The sequence below is a fragment of the Talpa occidentalis genome, unplaced genomic scaffold (assembly GCF_014898055.3).
Source record: "Talpa occidentalis isolate TD23 unplaced genomic scaffold, MPIMG_talOcc4v2.1 talOcc4.6, whole genome shotgun sequence".
Classification (NCBI taxonomy): domain Eukaryota; kingdom Metazoa; phylum Chordata; class Mammalia; order Eulipotyphla; family Talpidae; genus Talpa; species Talpa occidentalis.
The window spans coordinates 107,340,015-107,362,226 of record NW_023604972.1 but is presented as its reverse complement, the minus strand read 5'-3'; the positions used below and the strand labels follow the sequence as shown (position 1 = coordinate 107,362,226).

General features: G+C 42.5%; 1 protein-coding gene across 2 annotated transcripts in view; it reads left to right on the top strand.

Moving 5' to 3' along the window:
* Positions 1-16,229, top strand: part of LIX1 (limb and CNS expressed 1) — a 52,919-nt gene extending 36,690 nt beyond the window's left edge. For both annotated transcript variants that reach the window (XM_037530295.2, XM_037530296.2), the window contains 4 exons: positions 2,179-2,319; positions 4,456-4,551; positions 10,950-11,027; positions 13,166-16,229. In XM_037530295.2, the coding sequence (XP_037386192.1) occupies positions 2,179-2,319; positions 4,456-4,551; positions 10,950-11,027; positions 13,166-13,453 (603 nt within the window). In that variant the 3' untranslated portion in view covers positions 13,454-16,229. The remainder of the gene's footprint in view (positions 1-2,178; positions 2,320-4,455; positions 4,552-10,949; positions 11,028-13,165) is intronic.
* The last annotated feature ends 5,983 nt before the right edge of the window (positions 16,230-22,212 follow it).

Below are 22,212 nucleotides of genomic sequence, written 5' to 3'. Positions count from 1 at the left end.
GGGCAATCCTAATGGTGGTGTTATAGAGCAGCCCCCATATTGAATGGGTTCCTGGCTGTGGGTCCTCACCCGCGCGCTTAAAAGGGACTTATGAATACTCCACTACAGGCACACACAAAAGGTTAATAAAAGGTTTATTTACAAGGGAAAAGGAAATAAGGAAAATGTACAACTCAGGGAGAAAATAGGGAAATAAAGTCTTTAATGCGTCCTACCCGATCCGCCGACCTGGAAACCCAAAGTCACTCTCAGAGCTGGCCAGACGCTGTGAGCTGGCGGAGAGCCAAAATGGGGGACCCCCCAAAGCCCACATGTCTGCCTTTTATATCAACCTGGCTGCTTAACCCCACCCTCAGGTCCCAGCCACCTTCCATAAACTTTGGCTTTTTCTCTAATCAAAAAATCAGTCACTGATCCCCCTTTTTTATGACCTCACAGGGGATTATCACCCAGGTTTAGGTTTATCAGTGAACATGTCCTCTCTGTGAAAATCTTAACTCTCTGAGTAAAAGAGGAGGTCATCCCCTCCTTATCATGTGACGCCTTCCCCGCCTCTCTGCTTGACAGCCTCAGTCCCTTGCACATGATGTATAGGCCTGGTTTGCCCCAGTTTACTTTAGAATTTATAGTTAAGTTCTCTATAAATATGCTATTGAGTTTTCGTGCAAACTCATCTGAGGCTGTGTTGATACTCCTCCAATCCCAGAAGAACCCAAAAGGGTGGGGAATATCCCCCTTCCCCTAACAGGATTGTCATGCTAGTAGTTACAACTGCTGAAAGAGGGAGGGGTAAGATCACAGGGTCCAGAGCCTGACCCCAGGGGACTGATGCTGGAATTGTGAAGCTGGAGAGGAGAGGCTGGCCCCTGGAGGCCACAAGACCATGAGTTTGGAGTCTTCCTGGGAGGATGCAGCGATGTCAATGTGGAACAGATGAAGTGGAGCAGGCATGCGTTCAAAAGCACAGTGGAAGGGTTTGTTTTGTTCTTGTGGGTGGCACTGAGCCCTAGAGGCTGCAAAGCAGGATGTTAGGTACTTCCCTTTCTTTCACGTCAGTAGGCAAGTAATGCTCAATCTGAGAACCGTGCATTTTAGGTTGGAGGCGCTCTGGAGATTTGCCCACTCGTCCAGTGAGGGAAACAGTCCCCAAAATTCAGGAAACCCAGGTCTCATGTCACTGAGGGGCAGAGCCAGGAGTATCTGGCTACCTTGTTAACCAGGACCCAGACCAGGGCTTATCTGCCTGGGCCTTGTTTCCAACTGGAAGTACCGCAGCAGAGTCTAGGACCCAAGGTGTTTCACTGGACATATGCAGGAGAGGCCATCATGCTCTGATGTCTTCCAGTAGGGTCGGGTGCAGGAACAGCGCATTTCTCATTGGATTTCAGCCTTTTATCTGCACCCCAGGCTCTACCCTACTTGCCAGAGCTGAAATTTGAATCCAAGCAGTGACTTCAGAAACTGTACACTTAGGGCCTCCCCGGTGGCGCAGCAGTTGAGCGCTGGGTTGGGAAGCTGCCCACAGCCTTTGAAGTGCCGGTTCGATCCCCGGCTGCTCCCCGGCCACCAGAGGAGGGTCCCACATGGCACGCAGACCTCTCCTGCCGCCCGCTGCTCCCCTCAGCAGTGTACTTCGGTCCTTCTGCCTGCTCTGCTCCCCACTCTGGCTCTGGTGAATTCTCTCACCCTCCCCGCGCTTCTGACTGTACCCAGTGCTTGTATAAATAAATAAATAAATAAATAAATCTTTAAAAAAAAAAAAGAAACTGTATACTTAATTACTATATTAAAAGACTCTCCATTCTCCTTCTCAACTTACATTTTTTTCCTCTGAAATAAGGATTTGAGGAAGGCTCTGATAATGAGAACAGTCACCTAGCACACAACAATGGGCATTACTTTATTATTACGTATTAACCAAATATGCAAAACCTCTGGTGCGTAGTAGACATTCAGGGACCGTGAGATGAGACAAAAAGCATTTGAAAACCAAGATCTTTGCATGGGCTCTAGGGCTGAAAGAAAATCTTCATGATCTTCAGGGGATTAGCAATGGGTATGAAAGAAAAGGTGCAGACAACAAATGTGTGAATAGAACGTCTAGAGACCCATTGAATCAGGGATGAAGTGGTGAGAGGCCGAATCTTTTAATGACTCCTTTCTCCTTCCCTTCTCAAGTGCTGCTTAAGTAGAGCTGAGGCCAGACGCGATGCAGCTAAAGTGGCCCTAATCAACTCCCTCTTCAATGAGCTGCCCTCCCGCAGGATCACCAAGGAATTCATTATGGAGAGTGTACAGGAAGCGGTTGCCTCCACCAGCGTAAGTGCCCACCAGGGAGGGGAGAGCTGGCTGTTCTGAAAGTACTGAGGTGTTTGAATCTTGGGAGATGCTGAAGTGAGCAAATTCTTTAAGAGGTGTGCAGCTTTAATTATTACCCATTAAGTTGTTAATTTCCCGCAAAAAGAGTACTTACTTTGGAAATCATGAAATCAGAACTGGTTCCCTATTCCACAACTAAGGAATATTTGTTAGCCTCCCTGGATCACAACTAATCAAGCATTGGATCAAGATAGATAATTTGTTCCACCTTGATTTGTTTATTTGCATGTTTGATGTTTCAGAAGTTTTGATTCTTTCAGGCCTTAAGAACGAGTGATATTACTTTAGTCGAATGATAAACTAGTTTAGTTTATCACTGGCAGCTTGACTAGTCATAAAATAATCTGAAGTGCTTGTTAAAAGCTTCTATTCTGAGTCATCTTGGGGTCCTGCAATCTGTATTTTCAAGGAAATTCTCACCGCTGAGATATGGGAAAAGCCACATGCCCATTATTTGTTAGCTTTTAGAATTATCATGCTTAATTAATATCAATCATTTCTTTCAGAGACCTTTGGAAATTTCTGTAATGGACTTAATTAAATGCCAAATGTGAAGATCAAAAATGTATGTCTTGGAAAGTTAGCTGGGGCCTTCACTCAGCAATCCAGAGTGGATGATTCACCCCCTGAATTATTTGGCATTCCTGACCATTGTTACCTCCAAACTCTAAACCATGGAGGAATCCTTGTGTCCCCACCTGTGACAGGTATCTCCCTGCAGGTCCTCCGAGGGCAATAATTTGGCATCACCAAAAGGATTAGCCATCTCCTGGCCTCCCCTTTAGCACAGAGAATCCCCCTCTGAGATTTTCCTTCTCTGATTCTTTTAAACTGATTGAAAAGGCTTTGTCATTCCGGCAAAGCTCCAGATCATGAAGGAGACAACATCACAATAGCAGTGGCCCTTTCGCTCCTTTTCCTCTCATAAAGCCTCTTGTCATACAGAAATGAGGGAAGGGGCGAGGATAGAAAATGGTGGACTGGCAGGGCAGCAGCAGGGAGCTCTGTTCTCTATCTGCTCTGAGGATGAAAGGAAGCCTTTATTTTTGAGCATGCATGTTTGAAGGGCCTTTGAGGAAGAGAAGTTAAGAAAATGATGCCTGATTTATATGTGTGGAATTTACTCAACAGCAGGGAGGGGCCTTCAGTGTAAATGTAATTTATCATTTTTTCATAGAAATTTCTAAGGAAAGAGAATATATATGGTTTGCAGGCTTCTGGATGGATTTCCTGTGGGATATTTTAAAAGCCAACATAAATATTTCAGCAACAGTGTGTTAATGTTATTGCATTCAAAAGTTATAAATTTGCTGCTATCTGATGCTGGCAGTTGTTAGTTCAGTCTCACAAAGCCACTGCCCACCTTCCCAGGAATCCAGGACCGTGGGATTTTGAAGGGCAGGCCCCAAGCCCATTCCAAAGCTTGTGTTAGCACTTACACCACCACTCGCCCCTAACCAAATTGAAGGGGCATTTCATTTCTACTCACACCCAGCCACCTTGTTTCCTAAAGATTGAAAGGTCCAGAAATGAAAAATATATACAAGCCAAGATCCCTGTCTCCAGGCCAACACCAGCGTATTATGAAAAGCTTCCATTAAGAATCATGGCAGTGTAACATAAATGGTGCCTATTACTTTTCCTGTCAGTTATAGCATCTTGCCTGGTTACCATCAGAATCCAATGCAGCAACATCGGTGTTTCAAAATTTCAGTTGTGGGTGAAAATGTTCTCACTGAACAACCACTTAAGCATCAATGCCACCAATAAAAACCCTGTACAAAGATACTGGAGTTTCAGCTTTGGAAAAATTATCCTTTCAGCGAATAATCAATCAGTTCCCATTTTAATCAAAAGCTAGATTCCAGTTGATTACAAATTCCTCTTTCCTCTGCATCTTCTTGAGATTAAAAGGATTTTATCCTACATCGACTGGGGATTTGACTATAGAATGTGCACTGGAAAACTTAGGGCCGTAATAGGAGGCTGGCTGTGGGGCCACAGGATTAATGTGTGATCTCCCAAAGAAGAGGAGGAAACATTTGAAACACTTTCCTTCTCTGCTCTCCTTCCCAGGGCACTTTAGATGATGCAGACGACCCCAGCACAAGCATCGGAGCCTATCACTACATGTTGGAGTCCAATATGGGGAAGACTATGCTGGAATTCCAGGTATCAGACTTCCTGCCACGGGGTCATTGGCTCACACAGCCCAGAAGCCTGAGAGAAGCCACACTGATCACTCACATTTTTTTTTTTTTTTTTTTTTTTAAAGATTTATTTATTTATTTATAAAGCACTGGGTACAGTCAGAAGCACGGGAGGGTGAGAGAATTCACCAGAGCCAGAGCGGGGAGCAGAGCAGGCAGAAGGACCGAAGTACACTGCTGAGGGGAGCAGCGGGTGGCAGGAGAGGTCTGCACGCCATGTGGGACCCTCCTCTGGTGGTCAGGGAGCAGCCGGGGATCGAACCTGCGCCGCAGAGGCCGCGGGCAGTTTCGCAACCCAGCACTCAACTGCTGCGCCACCGGGGAGGCCCGATCACTCACATTTTTTACCAGATAACCTACCTACTTTTATTGGTTTGTTTTGGTCATTCTAATTAACCCTGTTGGACTGCAGCAGCCTGCTCTATTTCAACTTCTCTACAGCAGTTTAACACAAACAAGGTACATTCTTTGCCTTTTGTTAAGGAAATGAGATACTGGCTGGTGAATCGTCTCATCACCCAGTTCTGGCCTGCACCCCAGTTCAGGCAATTAAAATAATAAAAACAAATAAACAAATAAAACAATTTTTTTTAAAAGACTTTAAAAAAAAATTAGGAATCTTAGACTGGTGAGGGGCATCACCATCTTAGGACCCTGTAACATTTCATGAGCTTTTCAGTACAGAGTTTACTGAAAGCAAATCAAATAGTTTGAAGTGTTGACTATAACCATTTGAGTCTCAATTTTCAGAAATCACAAATGAAGTTTGCTGCTAAATATTTTAAACAATGCCCCCATCAGTTCTGGCAATTTTATTAAACAAGATCTGCCACCTCCTGTCACTAACTATATAAAAAATTTTAGCAACTTGTAACCAATTTTCATTTGGTGCTGACAAGCAATAATTGAGTTTAGGAACTAAATTACCTATTATTTGCAAGTTAAAGAATTAATTAATAACAGTACAAATAACAGAGTTGGCACTTGTTGGATGCTTACTTTGTCTGGCATTGGATTAAGCAGTTAACAAGTTTAACCCTCACAAAAAGCATGTTGGTATTTATTATCCCCATGTCATCATCGAAGGAAGTGTGACATGTAGCTCAGCAAACAGTAGAACAGTGTTCAGGCAGGCTGACAGCTCATGTGCCGATTATTCTAGATTGACCTGGGAAATGAAAATTCAATAGTGTGTGGGCATGAAATGTGTGCCACTTTAAAGAACTAAACTTAAATGGAATTGAACGTCCATATACATGCAATGCAAATAGGAATCACTATGCAATGTTATAAAAAATAGATTTTACTCCCATATTAATATTTTTTAGTTTCCATTCCCAGAAGCAATCAGAGGTACAAAGTTTTAAGGACAAAATTGTTCATCACAGTGTAATTTTCAATAGTGATGCAGCTGAGCCCTGAAGCCACAAACTTTCAAATACCTTCTTGGTGCATTTCAAATTCTTTTCTTACAATGGCATAATCTGTCTCTCCTGCCCATTTTAATAAATCAGCATTTTTTGTATATCAGTTGATTGAAGCAATCTTCTGTTGGGGAAGATCTCTGCCATCTAGGGTTTTCCTAAGTGGCCCTGGCCTCATTGATCTTAGTTTGAGGTGTGGCTTTGGAAGAGACCAGATAATCTAAAAGCATACCCTCTGGGGTTTTAGCCTAGGTCTATTCCTCACCTCTTAATCTGTTTCTTTGTATGTAAAACAGGGAGAATAATGGTTGTGTGCCATCTCAGAGTTTCATGGTGAGGATTAAATGGCACAATAGAGAAAGAGTCCAGAACATTTCCTACCATATGGTTAATGCTCAATGTCGGTTAACTACTGTTGTATATATTTCTGAAGGAGGACTGCTTTACTTGAAATGCCAAAGGCTACTGATGAATTCCCTTGACAACTTTATGTAACCCAAAGGCTTCAGATGAGCTGAAGGGTACCCTCCAGCACTGAAACTTTCAAGGCCCCTAGTGTATAATAAAAGGGTGGAACTATGAAAGTCCTTCATCTCCTGGCCCCCATAACAATCTAAAGTCAAACAGAGAAAATAAATAAATAAAAGGGAGGAGTATAGCACAGAGAACACCAACTTTAAAAAATCAAATAGACCCACGTTGGAAGTCTGCTCTTGGCACTTGTGAACTTCAACATTCTGAGACTGTTTCCCCATCTTCCAAATAAGAGTCATAATGACCATTGTTTAGGATTTTTGTGGGATTTACATAATAGAACATTTATAACTCCTCTAGTATAGTGATTTCCCCCAGGGAAAAAATCTTATTTATTCCTCCACTTTTAAACCCCAGGGAAAAAAATTGTACTTTTTAAAATTATACAATGAATGTGGCGTGCCCCAGTACAAAGTAGCTTGTATGTGATTTAGTAGCTATTTTCAGTGATATTTGAATGTGATTGGGTTAGTCTGCCAAAGATGGGGAAAGCAAGATTGAAAAAAAAAAAATTCTTAAAATTCCTTCCAAGTACTATGAAAGGCTCCACTCAACCACCTTTTAGTAATACTTTAATTGCCTTGCTATGGGTTACATGTTTTCTGTGTGGTCTATGTAGTAAGGCATTTAAATACATGAAATAATAATTTGAATCATACTGTGGAAATACTTCATACGTTTTCATAAAGGGGGCTGGGTGCAGGCTGGGGACAAAGGAAGAAGATGTGAGGGTTGGGGGAGAATCCAAACTCCAGCTCCCAGTAGGGATGCTGCAACCCAGGAGGGGGGCCATGAAGCACTTCCTTTTCCCTTCTGCCAGCTCTAGGTCACCTGCTGGGTCCCGGCACATTCCTTGATGGGCCTGGTTAAATGCATCAGCTTGTGCCTGCACAGAATGGGAACTGACCACAGACCTGGGCTGTGTGCAGCCAACACAGCAAGTCAGTGCCCCTGGTGGGTAATAGATGTGTGTTTGTATGTAGCTATAGATGACTATGCCATTAAAAACAAAGGCTGGTGTCTCCTGGCTACCCTCTGACTTTCCAGGGGGCTGCCAAGGAGGCAGCGTGATTGGCCTCTGCTTACCTTCACTTTGTGGGAGGGAAGCTGGGAAGCCTGTTTTGAGGTAGCCCTGCCATAGAGAAAGCTGCCTGATGTTTGGGGGGAAGGGATGGCGACAGCCACTGGGTCTTGTCAAGGTCAGATTGAAGGCAGACTTTGACTGGAGCTGGTTAATATATTTATTCTGAAGCCTAATGCAATCCCAGGAAAAGTTGTTTATTTACATCTTTGCTAAATTCTCCAGGTTGTCTTTTAAAACCTCATCCCATAAACAAATTTCCCCTGAAATCCATTCTCTTGGGTGGGGAGATGGTGCCCACCTGTTTTTCAAGTTCTCCATTTACAGTGTTTGTTTTTCTTATTTCTGATGAATCACAGAACCAAGCCAGTCTCCAGACATAGTTCCAGAGAGAAGGCAGTGTGCATTTTCCCCCCACAAAGTAGCTGAAAATCCAAACATTGTTTCTAATAAGAAGCCACACCAGGAAGCAGGAGGACAGAGCATGTTGTTGGTCTAAATGGAATGAATGATAGAGATCCAGGGAAGCTGTACAGTGAAAGCTGCAACTGCAGTTTTCCCTGAAGAGAAAGTAAACACAGACCTGATTTTTCTCTTCAATTTTAAATGCTCTTTGCTAATCAGGGAACAATGAAGTTTTTCCTACATATAATTTGCAGGACCCATTGAAAAATGAAAATGCAGGGCTGTAGGAGCAGGAAGGGCACAGTGCAGATTTTCTGATCCAGCAGACCAGTAAAGGAGGACTCCTGGAGCCCTCAGAGGGTTTCTCAGGCTTTTATTGAGCTGTTACATTATAGAGCAGCAACCAGGTACACGGCCGCCAGGACTCCAGCCCCGGGCAAGTCTTCACTCTGGGCTTCTCTGGCCTCTTCCTCCCGTTCTCTCTCTCCTGCCTCTCTCCTGCTTCTGCTCCTCTTGGTGACTATCTCAATACTCCTCCCATGGCCCACAGAAGTAAATAAGACAGTAAGCAACCATGTATAAACTGCAGGTGCCCCATCAAGCAGGGCAATCCTAAGGGTGGGAGGGCAGAAAAGCCTGAAAACCATTTACCCTACAAGGGCTTTTGTTCAAAACTCACTTAAGAGGGCCTCCCTGGTGGCGCGGCGGTTGAGCGCTGGGTTGCGAAGCTGCCAGCAGCCTCTGCAGCGCCAGTTCGATCCCCGGCTGCTCCCCGGCCACGGGAGGAGGGTCCCACATGGCGCGCAGACCTCTCCTGCCGCCCGCTGCTCCCCTCAGCAGTGTACTTCGGTCCTTCTGCCTGCTCTGCTCCCCGCTCTGGCTCTGGTGAATTCTCTCACCCTCCCGCGCTTCTGACTGTACCCAGTGCTTGTATAAATAAATAAAAAATAAAAATAAAAATAAATCTTTAAAAAAAAAAAAAAAAAAAAAAAACTCACTTAAGAATTTCAAGACAGTGGAGCATTAAACCAAGCTCTGTCCCGGGTGTGACTGCAGGCCTCTCCTTGTCAGTCTGCAATGAGGCAAAGATTTTTCCTGGAACTGGTGAGAGGCACACTAGGATTTCCTCAGACTGATCCCAGGGCTCAGGCAGCTGTGGGAAGATCTGAAGGTAGTGGATTTGGTCTTATGAAGGGAAATAAAGGAATGGGACAGGAAATATATAGAAATATTTCAGTATACTTTACGTAATGGTGGTTAGATGAGCATTGACAGAGGAAGGCAAGAACTAGATCAGGACATAATACAAGAAGGTCAGAAGGAGGTCATCTTCCCTTGGGATTTTTAGGAACAAAATACCTGAAAGCAACACAGAGCAAGAGGAAGTTGTGTTAGTGCAGAAGAAAAAACTGCTTGGTGATAGGATAGAAATTCAGACAAACTGGAAAGAGTGAGGATGATGTGTATGTACTTCATGTACAGTTGAGAGATACCCAGGGCAAAACAGTAACTCCCCAAGGTGGTTTAGGATTAGGATTAAATACCAATTAATAGGGAAAAGGGGGGGGGGTGGAGGTCTTGTAGGGGAGAGTAAATTACTTTTAAGAAAGATGAATGCGGGCCTCCCTGGTGGCACAGAGGTCAAAGTCTCAGCCCTCTCAAGCTATTGCCAGCTATTGCCAGCCACTACAGCATGAATTCGATCCTCCCACCAGGGAACTGCCCACATGGCACAGCAGACCTCTCCTGTCTCGCCCACTGCTCCCCTCAGCAGTGTATTTCAGTAGATCTGCCTGTTCTGCTCCCCACTCTGTCTCTGGTGAATCCTCTCTCCTGCCGGCACCTCTGGCCTGTACCCCAGTTCTTGTATGCACAAATAAATAAATAAAATAAATCTGAAAAAAAAAAAGAAGAAAGATGAATGGGTCTCGGAATAATAGATAGAGGTCCTATAGTTTGCCACAAAGTTAGTCTGGGTGTAACATGGATTTCTAGTTTACTCCCCATGATAAGTCAATCTTCCCATGTTGATTAAATTCCTTTTGGAGACTCTGTCTTTAGGCAGATAAGGGGAGTTCAGTGAAAGCCTCTCCTTGCATTTGCTGTCTTAATGTATTTATAGCTCAAAATAATCGATATACCAAAGTGGCCTAACTTGAAGAGGCATATCCTGAACTTATACTTTGGGGTGACATATTTTGCTGCCCTCACTACCACAGTGTATTTATTAATCATTCCTTTGCCAATGAACCCTGAAAATATTTCCTGTCTCAGACAATTACAAAAAGCAACATGATAGGCCTCCCTGGTGGCACAGGGGTTAAGTCTCAGTGTTATCCAGCTATCACCAGCCACTGCAGCAGTGAGTTGGATCCCTGGCCAGGGAGTTAACCCACATGGTGCTGCAGACCTCTCCTGTCTTGCCTGTTGCTCCCCTCAGCAGTCTTTTTCAGTGTATTTGTCTGTTCTGCTCCCCACTTTGTCTCTGGTGAATCCTCTCAAACTCCGCACCTCTGGCCTATACCCCAGTTTTGTATGCATAAATAAATAAAAATAAATCTTAAAAAAAAAAGCAGCATGATGAATAACCTTGCTTAGACATTATATTATTCTCAAGGATGCTGGAATACACAGATAACTTCTTGGCTGTAGAATTGTTAGAGTGTGTGTTTTTTTAATGTTGAAAGTTTCTTGTCAGATATTTAGTCATCTTATTGTGCAAATATGGACATAGCAGGGAAGGAAGAATACTCCAGAAGCCAAAGGACACTGGCTTTTGAAATTTCAGTGTGACAACATTGCATATTCTCTTCCCTGAGATTGATGGATCAGAGTTATGCCCTGCTCAGCTCTCACAGACATACTTCCTCACACATTTCTGCTATGAGACTAATGACAGGTGCTTGGGTTTTGCAGGAACTGATGACCATTTTCCAACTATTGCACTGGAATGGAAGTCTAAAAGCCCTTCGTGAAACCAAGTGTTCCCGACAGGTAAATTTTCCATCAAGATGGTCTTTCTAGATTCCTTTATGTTAATTCTTTGCTGTTTAAATTTGGTAACTTATTTCTTGAGTGAAAGATGAGAAAAAAAAAAATATATATATATATGTAGCAATCCATTTGAGTCCAGAGCTGAACAGATAAGTACACCAAAAAGATTGTTGGCTGGGCATAGGATTGAGTTGGATACTGTGCTGGGTGCCACAAGGGAGCCTTCACCAGGACAGATGGATTGGATTGTCGGATAAATCATGATATATCTTTTCTGTTTTTCAAGCAAAAATGTGTCATGACTTTTCTGACAACCCAATAGTTTCTAAGTCAAATGCTGAATCAACTCTATTTACCTGCCAAGCCTGCTTGGAGTTTGCTCCCTCTTCCACTCTCCAATGCAAAAACCTGAGACTATACTGCTTCTCAACCTTGTCACTTGAAGAGAGGTGGTGTTGGCTGTAGTGGGATAGTTTTTCTCACTTTCACCAAAATCCCCAATGGATAGCAGAAGTGACTATAAAAGTGGACAAGCTGGCATTCAAACACCCCAGAGTTTTGGTTTTAGGTTTCTACTTTATTTTTCTCACCATGTCTTTGTTCTTTCCTTTTTAATGACCATTCAACCCCTCTCTTGTATATTTTGCAGTTTTCACCTACTATCCTCAGAGATTTATCCTAAATTTACTCACAGTGAGACTTTGAATGATGGTAGTTCATTTTGGGAATTTGCAAACAGGTATTTACATGAGAAATAAGGTTTCTGCAGTCAGTGACATGAGGGTATATGTAAGAGCTTCCAAGCAACGAAGCCCCAGGAGATTTCAGTTTTCCTTTGCTTAGAAAGCCTGACTTTCAGAATGTCAAAGATGGAAAAGGAATGAGTATCTGACAATGGCTTTGGCTAATTTTTTTCTTTTCCTTTGATTTTATAAAAGGACTTTGAAATATGCCGGGTTGGTTATAAACACTTTTCCATGATTGTTTTTAATTTGCTAAGGTCATAAATAAATACCATATGTTCTCGAAAATAAAAGTAAGCAATACATCCACTCTGTATGATCTTCTTAAAATGTATCCATCAAACATATGTATGACTCTATAATGTATTGGCAATTTTCTCACCTGAGAATTGATAGGTAGTGACTAATTTTCAGTTTCTTGCAAAAATAGGAGACAGGGTAAAATGAAGGTGGCGTGAATGCCATCAATAACAATGATGCTTACATTCTATTCTTTGAAAATATAGTACACTTTGAAAGTCTTCCTGTAGTTCCTGTGAGTCTTTTGAATAGTGCTCTCCCTCATGCTAACACAAGAGCAGTTAGGAAGTGGACTCTCCTGGCTTCTAGTGCTGAGGTTCTTTTGTTTTTTTGTTTTTAAAGATTTATTTATTTATGCATACAAGAACTGGGATACAGGCCAGAGGTGTGGGGGGTGAGAGCATTCACCGAGACAGAGTGGGAAACAGAACAGGCAGATTGACCGAAATACACTGCTGAGGGGAGCAGTGGGGGAGGCAGGAGAGGTTTATTGTGCCACGTGGGTATCTCCCTGGCCAGCTGGGGATCAAACTCATGCTGCAGAGACTGTGGATTGCTTCATAGTGCTAAGCTTAACCCTTCGAGCCACCAGGGAGGCCCGCTGAGGTTGTTTTGACTCAAAGCTGCTTGCTTTTTGCTTGGGGCATAGCCAACTCCAACTCTGCCCAAATCTCTCCTTAGAGTTGTTTCCCTCTCTTGCCAAAGAAGATGCTGGGGCAGAGAGCTCAGTGTGCCAGTGAAAAAGTGTTTATTCTCATTAGTATAGAAATGTCATTTCAAAGGAGGACGCATTTCCTAGCAGGCCCCAGCTCTGCTTTGTGAACATTATTGAATCATTTCTGGTGGCTGTGTTTTGACTCAACCTGGAGGGACCTGCTTTGCTGTACCAGCTAAGCCCTTCATTTCTTTTGAGAAGAATGTCAGAGGATTTGGTTTCAGTTTTGGGGCCTCTGAGAGGTTTGGGTGCCAGTAAACCCAGATGAAGGGGAGGGAGCAGCAGCAGAGGAGAGGAAGGGTAGATGCCGCAAGTATGGGTGCTTTGTTGACACACATAAGTGCCTTGACTGACAATCAGCCCTTGTTTCTTGACTCCAGGAAGTCATCTCCTACTATTCCCAGTATTCCTTGGATGAAAAGATGCGCAGCCACATGGCCCTGGACTGGATCATGAAAGAGCGGGAGTCACCAGGAATTCTCTCTCAAGAGCTACGAATGGCCCTTAGGGAGTTGGAGGAGGCTCGGAAAGCAGGACAAGAACTGCGGTTCTACAAAGAAAAGAAAGAAATCCTGAGCTTGGCCCTGACTCAGATCTATAGCGATGCTGACACTTCCTCCCCCAGTGATGATCAGCTGAGCCTCACGGCCCTCAGTGGCTACCACTAGGAAGACAGGACCCAGCCGCCCCAGAGGGCAGCGGAGGCCAGACTCTATCACTAGGAAGCTCATTGAAAGAGGTCATTGGAGCTTTAGCACCTGTAGCTACTACCTGAGGGCTGAACTAACTCTCCCCACCCATTCCATTTATAGAAAGTAGTAGGACCCTTACGGGACCCAATGTCTACTTAATGCAATTTATCCGTCTTACTGTCAGTAATTCCACTTCACTCTGAAAGAATGGAAAGAGGATGGTTTCAAAGATATTTCTCAGACCTGGCTCCTACCTAAAGACTGGTTGACGCGTGCCTTCTAGATGATAGCTGTTGCTTCAAAGAAAGGGCCCGAGTAGCATGATGGCATTAAAAAACAAGATACTTGGGATTAAATAAAAACAATATGGATGGTTCTAAAAACTATCCAAGGGTTAGGGTTCCTTCCTAAACTTTATAAGCTGAGAGATAACTTACATCACTAGGTGTAATCCCAGATTGTATTGGGGATTTTATTTGGATACCCCACTATCAAAGATCTTGAAGTGATACAGTATGAGATGCTAATAAATTTAATGTGGCTTAAAATGGCCATTGTAATAAGAATTTTAAAAAATCTACACTCTCTCACATGAGGAAAAATGGCACTTAGAAAAGTACCTTTAATCTTACTCCACAAGAAGAATTAAGGTCCACAAGAAGAATTAATTTTTTGAGTCCTGCAATCATGTTCACTTTTAATTTACAAATGGATAACTTGAACCGATGTGTGTTTATGTTTGCCACCACAGTCATCTTTCTATAATGGAGAAAGTTATTGGCATTTTTAAAGGTTAAAACATTTTGAAATCATTAGCATGTATTAGTGCTTGCATTTGACTAGTTTCTCATGCATTGGTGAGAAGAAATCTTTAGCTGTCTTTGATGATGTTGAAGAACATAAGCAACTAGTAGCTTAAGTGTAGTGTCATTGTTAAGATTAAATTACTGAGTCTACTTAAAAAGGACTAAAATATCCATCTCTTTTTGAAAATGACTTGGGTCAATCAATTGTTTAGAAAACCAAAAATAAAAACTGAATGTCAGCTTGTTACTGTTCACTTAAATTTTAACAATGGCAGCAGTGTTCATTTTAAATACTCATAGTTTCCATATCTATAATATGAAAAGGATTATACTGCATGTAGCCCAATAATTAAAATTAAACAGTTTCTCTCAATTTTAAATGAGATTTCATTTTAGACCAACTCAGGCTAACTTTCCTGAAAGCTAAAACATTTATAATTACATTAAAGTTTTTAAACATGACAGTTTTAGCCTCACATCTAAGTATGTATAAAGATAATTGTCACTTCTTAAGTCCCCATGAAAATAACTGTATTCTGGTATATCTTGGAATTAAACTTATTAATAGAAATTTCACTTCATATTTCTCCCACCAGGAGAAAATTCAACTATGCACTTATTCCACTCTAATGATTTGAAAGGTAACACCCTATACTATTAGATAAATTTTTTTAAAAACATTGTTTAAACAAAAATCATATTCCTCCCCATAATGAAGCTAAAACTCACTTAAAAACATCTTTATTATCTTATATTTCCCCCCCCAAAGAATTAGAATTAATATTGTAAGTTGAATAAATGTCAAAATTAAGGAAACTTTCTATTTGAAGTAATTTTTTCATAGTCATTATTCTTTACAATATCATTTTGAAAAAGCCACATTTTCGCATGATGGGTATGATAAATAAAGGTACATTCACTTTTACTGCATTTGTAGCCTTTGACATGACTTTGACACCTTGTCAAGGAATAACCTGAGCAAATGTCAAATTTACTCCCTATAATTATAAAATTGCACCCATTCTGATATTAGAGATTCCCCTTTGGTCACAATCCGTTTTTCCCGGCTGGTCAAAACTGCCCACTCTTCCTAAACTGGTTTGGAAGCTATAGCAAAGATACAAAATACAGTATTTTTGCCACTCCTTGTCCATTTGACGCTCATTTTAGCAAATCACTTTTACCTAAGACAGAATGACTGTTGTTATGGCATTATAGCTATGCATCAAGTAAATGCCTGCATTACTAACCCAAGAAGCGCAGAGTTGAAGAGTAAAGTCTAGTCTTATTTTTCCTTTTCTATATCATGTTCTCAATAACACATTGTGTTGAAAGGGACTAGAGTGGACAATTCTCTACTTAAATAGATACATGGACCCGTGGGTCCTAACCTTTGGACCTCTGAGAATCGGGTAACAGCTATGGGCCTTTCCCAGGAATATAGAGCTGAGCATATACATTTAAGATGACAGTTTCAGAGAGGGTGGGACCTCCCCAAAGCCCATGGATTGCTTTATCCAAGGACCCAGTTTGTAAGTCTTAATTTTGAGCACATGTTTATATTCTCTTAAATTTTCAGCAGGGATCCAGCCTAGCCCAGACATGGCCCTACACATCCTATTTTCAGGATGTGTCATCACCCTTCCATGTAGACTTGCACTGTATTTTGACAAGAGATAGCTGCTTTATTTTCACAAAACCAAATATACCAGATTGTTATTTAAAAACAAAGAAAAAAGCTTAATGCAATTAGTCACCAAGCTTGTATGAACGTATCAGAAAATTACAGATTTGATATAGTCATTGTTCCTGTAATGATCAGAATTCAGTTGTCCATTTGTTAAAAAGCTATAGGCCTCTGATATGTTTACTGTTAAATTCATTCACCTAATTCTAGTAAGGAAAAGAATCAAGCCATATATATTCTCTAAGTGTACCTACATTAACTAAGAATCTGATCAGCCAAGTATCAGAAAATAGAAAGAAAAGATAGATTTAAGAATTCTTTTTTCTCTGAAGCTGGAAACATTGTGGTAGCCTTTATCTCTGAAACGCTTTAGAGAATTCTGCATTATGTGATGCACTATCACTGACTATGTTCACAGATAAATGCTATTAAAGGTATTATCGCTTATGCATTGTATTTTTGTTTTACCTTACAGAAATGCAAATATCAAGATTTTTCTATGGTGTCCACCCTATCAAATAGCAAATATTAAGATTCTTTTTAACCAGCACTCCAGGAAAATTATTTTCCTTTCCACAATGATTTGGCTGCATGTTAGAAAATGCCCAAGGAGCTTTATAAAATCCTAAATGTATAAACTGCACCCAGACCAATGAAATTAGATTTTCTAGAAGTGGGGCCCAAGCATCAGTATTTTTGGAAATTCCCCAAGTAGTTCCATTGTATAATAAGGTCAAGAAACCACTGCTGTCCCAGGAAGTTCTGACTGAGATGCAAAGACCGAATTAGTGGAAATTGTCACGCCCCAGATTCAAACTCTTCTGAAGTAGGGAGGAGCAAATCCTTTTGCTTAAGAGGGGTAAGAGGCTCTCTTGGAGCCCAGAAGTAGTACAAGCTGGCGAGAGCACTCATTCACTTTCCTTCTCTTAGTAGCACAGCCAAATACTTCCCCATCTTTCTTGTATATGATGGATGAACTATCTGCACCAGAATCTCCTTGGGTACTTGTTTAAAAATACAAGTTCCTGGACCACACCTCAGATCTGCTGACCAAATTCTGGAAAAGGGTCTGGAATTTCACCAGGTGTTTCTGATCACACTTACATTTGAGTTCTTTTGGCCTAATGCTACTTAACACATTCTTTACTAAGCAGCACAGCCCTGGGCCTATTGACATAACAAGCCTCTTAGGGGAGGCAAGAAAGGAATAAAGCAGAGAGGGGAGGGTTGCCATAACCCCCCTGAAAGCTACAGAGAAGCAAAAAGGGCAAAGAAATATAACTGCGGTTTTTCTCCCCTAAGGGCAGATCCCCCTCTGTTATCACTTTGGTCCTAGCGTTTGGAATTTTATTTTTCAATTTTGGCTTAAATGACGAATCATTATTTCTCACAGTTTTGGTTTTTAATTAATTAATTTTCTTACATCGCTGTTCATTTTTGGATGGTATTTGATTTCTACCCTGTAGGGTCAAGAAGACCACAGTGCAGGTTTTCTATGATCCAGCAGACCTGGTGAAGGAGGAGTCAGAGTCCTCAGTGGTTTTGCAGGTTTTTATTGGGATTACCAGGTACACAGCAGGCAGGGGCACTGGGGGGCCTGTAGGCTGGCAGGCCTCCCAGCCCCCAGCAGGTCTTCACTCTGGGCTCTCCGGCCTTCTCTCAGCTTCTGCTTCTCTTGCTTCTCTCTCAGCTTCTGCTGGCATCCCCGTGATGCCGCCCTTAAAAGCCCAGTCAAATCCCATCTACCTATGCCCACACCCTACTCCAGGTGCCCGCCATCAGGCATGCATTCAGGACCGCAGGGTTCCGTCATCTATCCTAATGGCAGGAGGGCAGAAAAGCCTGATACTTTTTACCTTACCCTACATCCCCTCAGCTATAGTCTGGTAGTTCTCCTACCACCACATCATCTCTGATCCATCACCATAGTCTTTTATGCTCTTCCCTGCCCGGTTTGCCTCCCCTGCTGTATGCCTCAGATCTATGTTCAGCTTGTAAATTTTTTCTTTTTCCTAAACCTTTGTTTAGAATTACTTTTAACCCCTTGGCCAGAAACTCTGAAAATCTCAATTGGCTAATAGTTAAAGTCACTCCTTTAAAGTGACTTAAGCCTCATGGCACTTTCTTCCTGGGAGCAGTTGTTTGTGGAATAGGCAAGCAGAAGCTTCTTCTGAGAGCTGTTGTTTGTTGAGCTAGTGGTTGTTGGTTTCCAACTGAAAGTCCCAGATTGCCACCAATTTATAAGGCAGCTCCAAATTTAGCAACAATTGTGGTCCACAAGTCCATTTGTAAGTCAGTTAGCAATTCAAACCTGAGAATTCTTTCAAACCCGAAAATGCTTTTTTTTTTTTTTCCCCAAGAGCAGAGTCAAACAATGGCAAGTTTCCCAGACTTGCCATAAGCAACACGATACTACAGTGTTGATCTCTGGGACCTAACATGGCTCTAGGTTGTGAGTAGGGAGGGGAGAGCAGAACAAGGGACGGTTGTGGGTCCAGGACATGGTGTTGAAAGCCCTCCTGGGGCTTATTTCTCAGTTCCAAATTGGACCTCCAGACAGCCCCTTTATTTTCTCTTTGTCTCCCCATAGATTTCACTTGCCAGGACCTACCCACTGCATCCCTTATTGCTTCTTAGGATCACGTTTTCTTCTACTTGGTGACTTACTGAAGAAGAGGGAAATTTTCCTGCCTGTCCAACAAACCCTTTGACTATTCTAAGACTTGGTATCACCAGAAACAGGAACATTCACAAAACCTAAAGATGGCAGTTACTAATCCTCTCTGCAGAGTCTGTTTTCACCAGGGTCTTTGAGGGAGACACCTGCAGCTCGAAGTGGGACAGCATTAGCGCCGCTGGCCATGGGCCCTGTCCCATTCATCCATGTCCCTAAAGCTCCCTATTCTGTGGCGTTCTCATTGAGCGCTACGTGACATTTCCCATCGCCAGCACACTTGCCCCATAGCTGGGTAATCTGGCCCAAAACCCCAAACCAGATTGCTCAGTCTGTTCCCCTCAGGAAGGTAAGCTAAGAAACATGGAAGGAATTTTCAGTTTTCAGCTGAGATTTGAAGTTGGAAGAGTTATGTTCAGGATCCAGAATTCAACAGAGGAAGCTGCTCTGTGTAAAGAAAATGTTACAGGGCAAACCCCAATATAAAATGGGGTTGCCTGACTGTGGGTCCTCACCCGCATGCTTAAAGGGGACTTATTAATGCTCAACTGCAGACATACACAAAAAGTTGATAAAAGGTTTATTTACAAGGGAAGGGGAAATGGGAAATGAATAACTCAGAGAGAAAAAGAGGGAGATAAGTTTGTAAACGCATCCTACCTGTTCCGCTGACCTGGAATCCCAATGACCCGCCAAGCTGGCGAAAAACCTAGCAAACCTCCTGGCCAAGCCGGCAACACCACCGCCAAACCACCCCCTCCCCCCACCCACTGCTGCCACATGGCCAGTTAAATACCCAAACTGAGAGCCAAGTTGCTTAACTCCACCCTCAGGTCCTCGCAACTTTCCCTTTGGTGATCCTGGGATTTGTAGTTTCCAGTGTCATGGGGGTGGAGTCCACAAAGCCTGTATGGAGTTTGCTCAGGACATCCTTTCCCCCTATCAAAAAGAGAGCTGTTGGCTGGTGTAGGAGGGATGTAGTCTCTCCAGGCAGATGCAAGGAACAGTGAGCATGAGGCCACCAGGGTATATGAGAGGCACTGACCCGAACACCAGGCAGTAAGCTCAATTATTCTTTCTCTGATTGGATCACACACCTTACAATCATAGAAATCTCACCTTATTCATTTCAGAACAAAATCACACTAGATTATTCTGGACTTTTCTTAGGCCTGAAGACAGTTAAGTTTCCACTCACTGTCCCACCTACTTCAGTGTAAGTCTTCATGCCAGCAAGGTGTCCTTCCCAACTTGGAAATAAATTTCCGTGTCGTGAACTAACTGTCCTTTTTTTTGTTCCCCTCCTGTTCTCTTCTCCTATGGGAGTTATGGCCACAGAGGGAAAATAGAACTCTATTTTTATTTACTTTTTTTAAGAAGGGGGTACAGGCCAGAGTCGTGGAGTGGGGGTGTGTGTGTGTGAGAAGATTCACCAGAGAATGCAGGGAGCAGAAAAGGCAGATGTACCGAAATACACTGCTAAGGGGAGCAGCAGGCGAGACAGGAGAGGTCAGCTGTGCCATGCGGGTTGCTCCCCAGCCAGCTGGGATCGAAATGGCGCCACAGAGGCCGCAGACAGCCTCACAACGCTGCGCTCAACCCCCTGCACCACTAGGGAATCCCAGAACTATATTTTTAAAAGATGGAATTCCTAACCTCAAAAGATTGTAGTCCTCTTAAAATATTAGTTACCTTAGCAAACTTATAACATGATCTGACAGTGTTCAAGAGTGACATCTTTGCCAGACATTTCTGTCACTAATTCCCCCTTGCGAATGACCCTGAGTTCCTGGGAGTAAAGAAGAAAAACAGTCTCTTTTGTTGGCTGAAAGCATTTTGCCATCCTGAACTGTCAAGGTAATTTCAGTATCCCACCACTGGGCCAAATACTTAGTACATGGGGCTCAATGACTATTTCTACAGGGCCTCCCTGGTGGTGCAAGGGGTTAAGAAGCAACGTATGAAGCTGTTTGCAGCCACTGCAGCACGAGTTCAATCCCTGGCTAGGGAGATATCCACATGGCGCAGCAGACCTCTCCTGTCTCACCCGCTGCTCCTCTCAGCAGTGTATTTCAGTCAATCTGCCTGTTCTGTTCCCCACTCTGCGTCTGGTGAATCCTCTTACTCTCCCGTACCTCTGGCCTGTACCCCAGTTCTTGTATACATTAAATAAATAAATCTTTAAAAAAATGAATATTTCTTCATTAGAAACATGTCATCAATGTCTTGATGACTTCCTTGCTCCTTGCTCAATGAAATAATTCAGCCAGTAGACCTGTTCTCTCTTTAGCATTCCTCAGGACTCACTTGTAAGGCAGAAACACAAATCAAATCTCTCATTATATAACTTACACATGACTGCACACACACACATGTATCATTGCTCATGGTTTTGATCTGCTTCCTTTGGGGTTGCCTCCATTTTTAAGTAGACTTCCCCTTTCGAGCAGCAAGATGGTGGCCAATGGTTTCATGCTTATACAGTATTAGAATGAGAAATTCTCAACAGTTCCCAACAGTTCAAATCTAAATTCCAGAAGTGAGTTCCCCGGTAGAGTTATAGTTGACACTATCACTGTGCCAGGCCTGGGTCACAAGCCTTTGCTCTGATATGGTCACTTAAATGACTTAGGATTAGTTAGGAAGTAGTCACCTGATGTAAATATGGGTTCTATTACCAATATGGGGAAAATGTGGCCACTTTCCAAGACAGATTTGAAATTATTTCTCCTTGAGAGCCTTCAGTGACAGAATGAACAAAAGAAGAATGTGGTCTCTTTCTTGTGAGTTAGGAAAAAAGGATTCTGGGTAGACAAAAATCAACAGATGACTACTAAGAATACATTGTACCATTTCTAAAATTTAAATCCACCCTCACAGGACAAATTTTGTCACCATGCAGGATGTCCAAAAGAACATTCTCCCCTGAAGGGAAATCTGAAAGTGTTTCCAATCACACGGCTGGAATAAGCACACAGGTTTTCTGAGGACTTGCCTGCAGGGGATGGCACTCATTTATGTGTACTTTGTCATGTGGAGAAGCCTAATCAGGCAAGTTACTCTGCAGTCACACTTCATATATCTTTAATGCTGATGAGTTGTTACCATGCAAATGAGTCAGGAAATTTCCTCTGGTCTATTTCTGGTAGCCCCTGGCTTCCATTACCTGTGGCTGCTATTGTTCCCTGATAGGAAAGAAAACAGTTGATCCCAACAATTGAAAACAGTTGTGGCAATCAGTTACTCTCAGTGGATCTGGAAACTTAGTTTTTTATTTCTTTATTGCAGCTACTTGGGTTTTTTCAAAATTTTTTTGGCCATGAAAAGAAATGGATTCAAAAAACAGGCACAGGGTTACAGTTCTCTTAAAGGCAGAAACACAGATCCTTATATCTTAAATGATGACTTACATAAATATGTATCAAAGATTGGGGTCCTAAAGTAGTGTATTAAATTGAGACAAGTTTCCCACATTCTGTCCTTCATCAGAAGTGTTCTTGTTGGCAATCTACTTTGCATTCTTTTATCTTCTCCAAAGGTATCAAAGGACAATATCATCTAGCCTAGT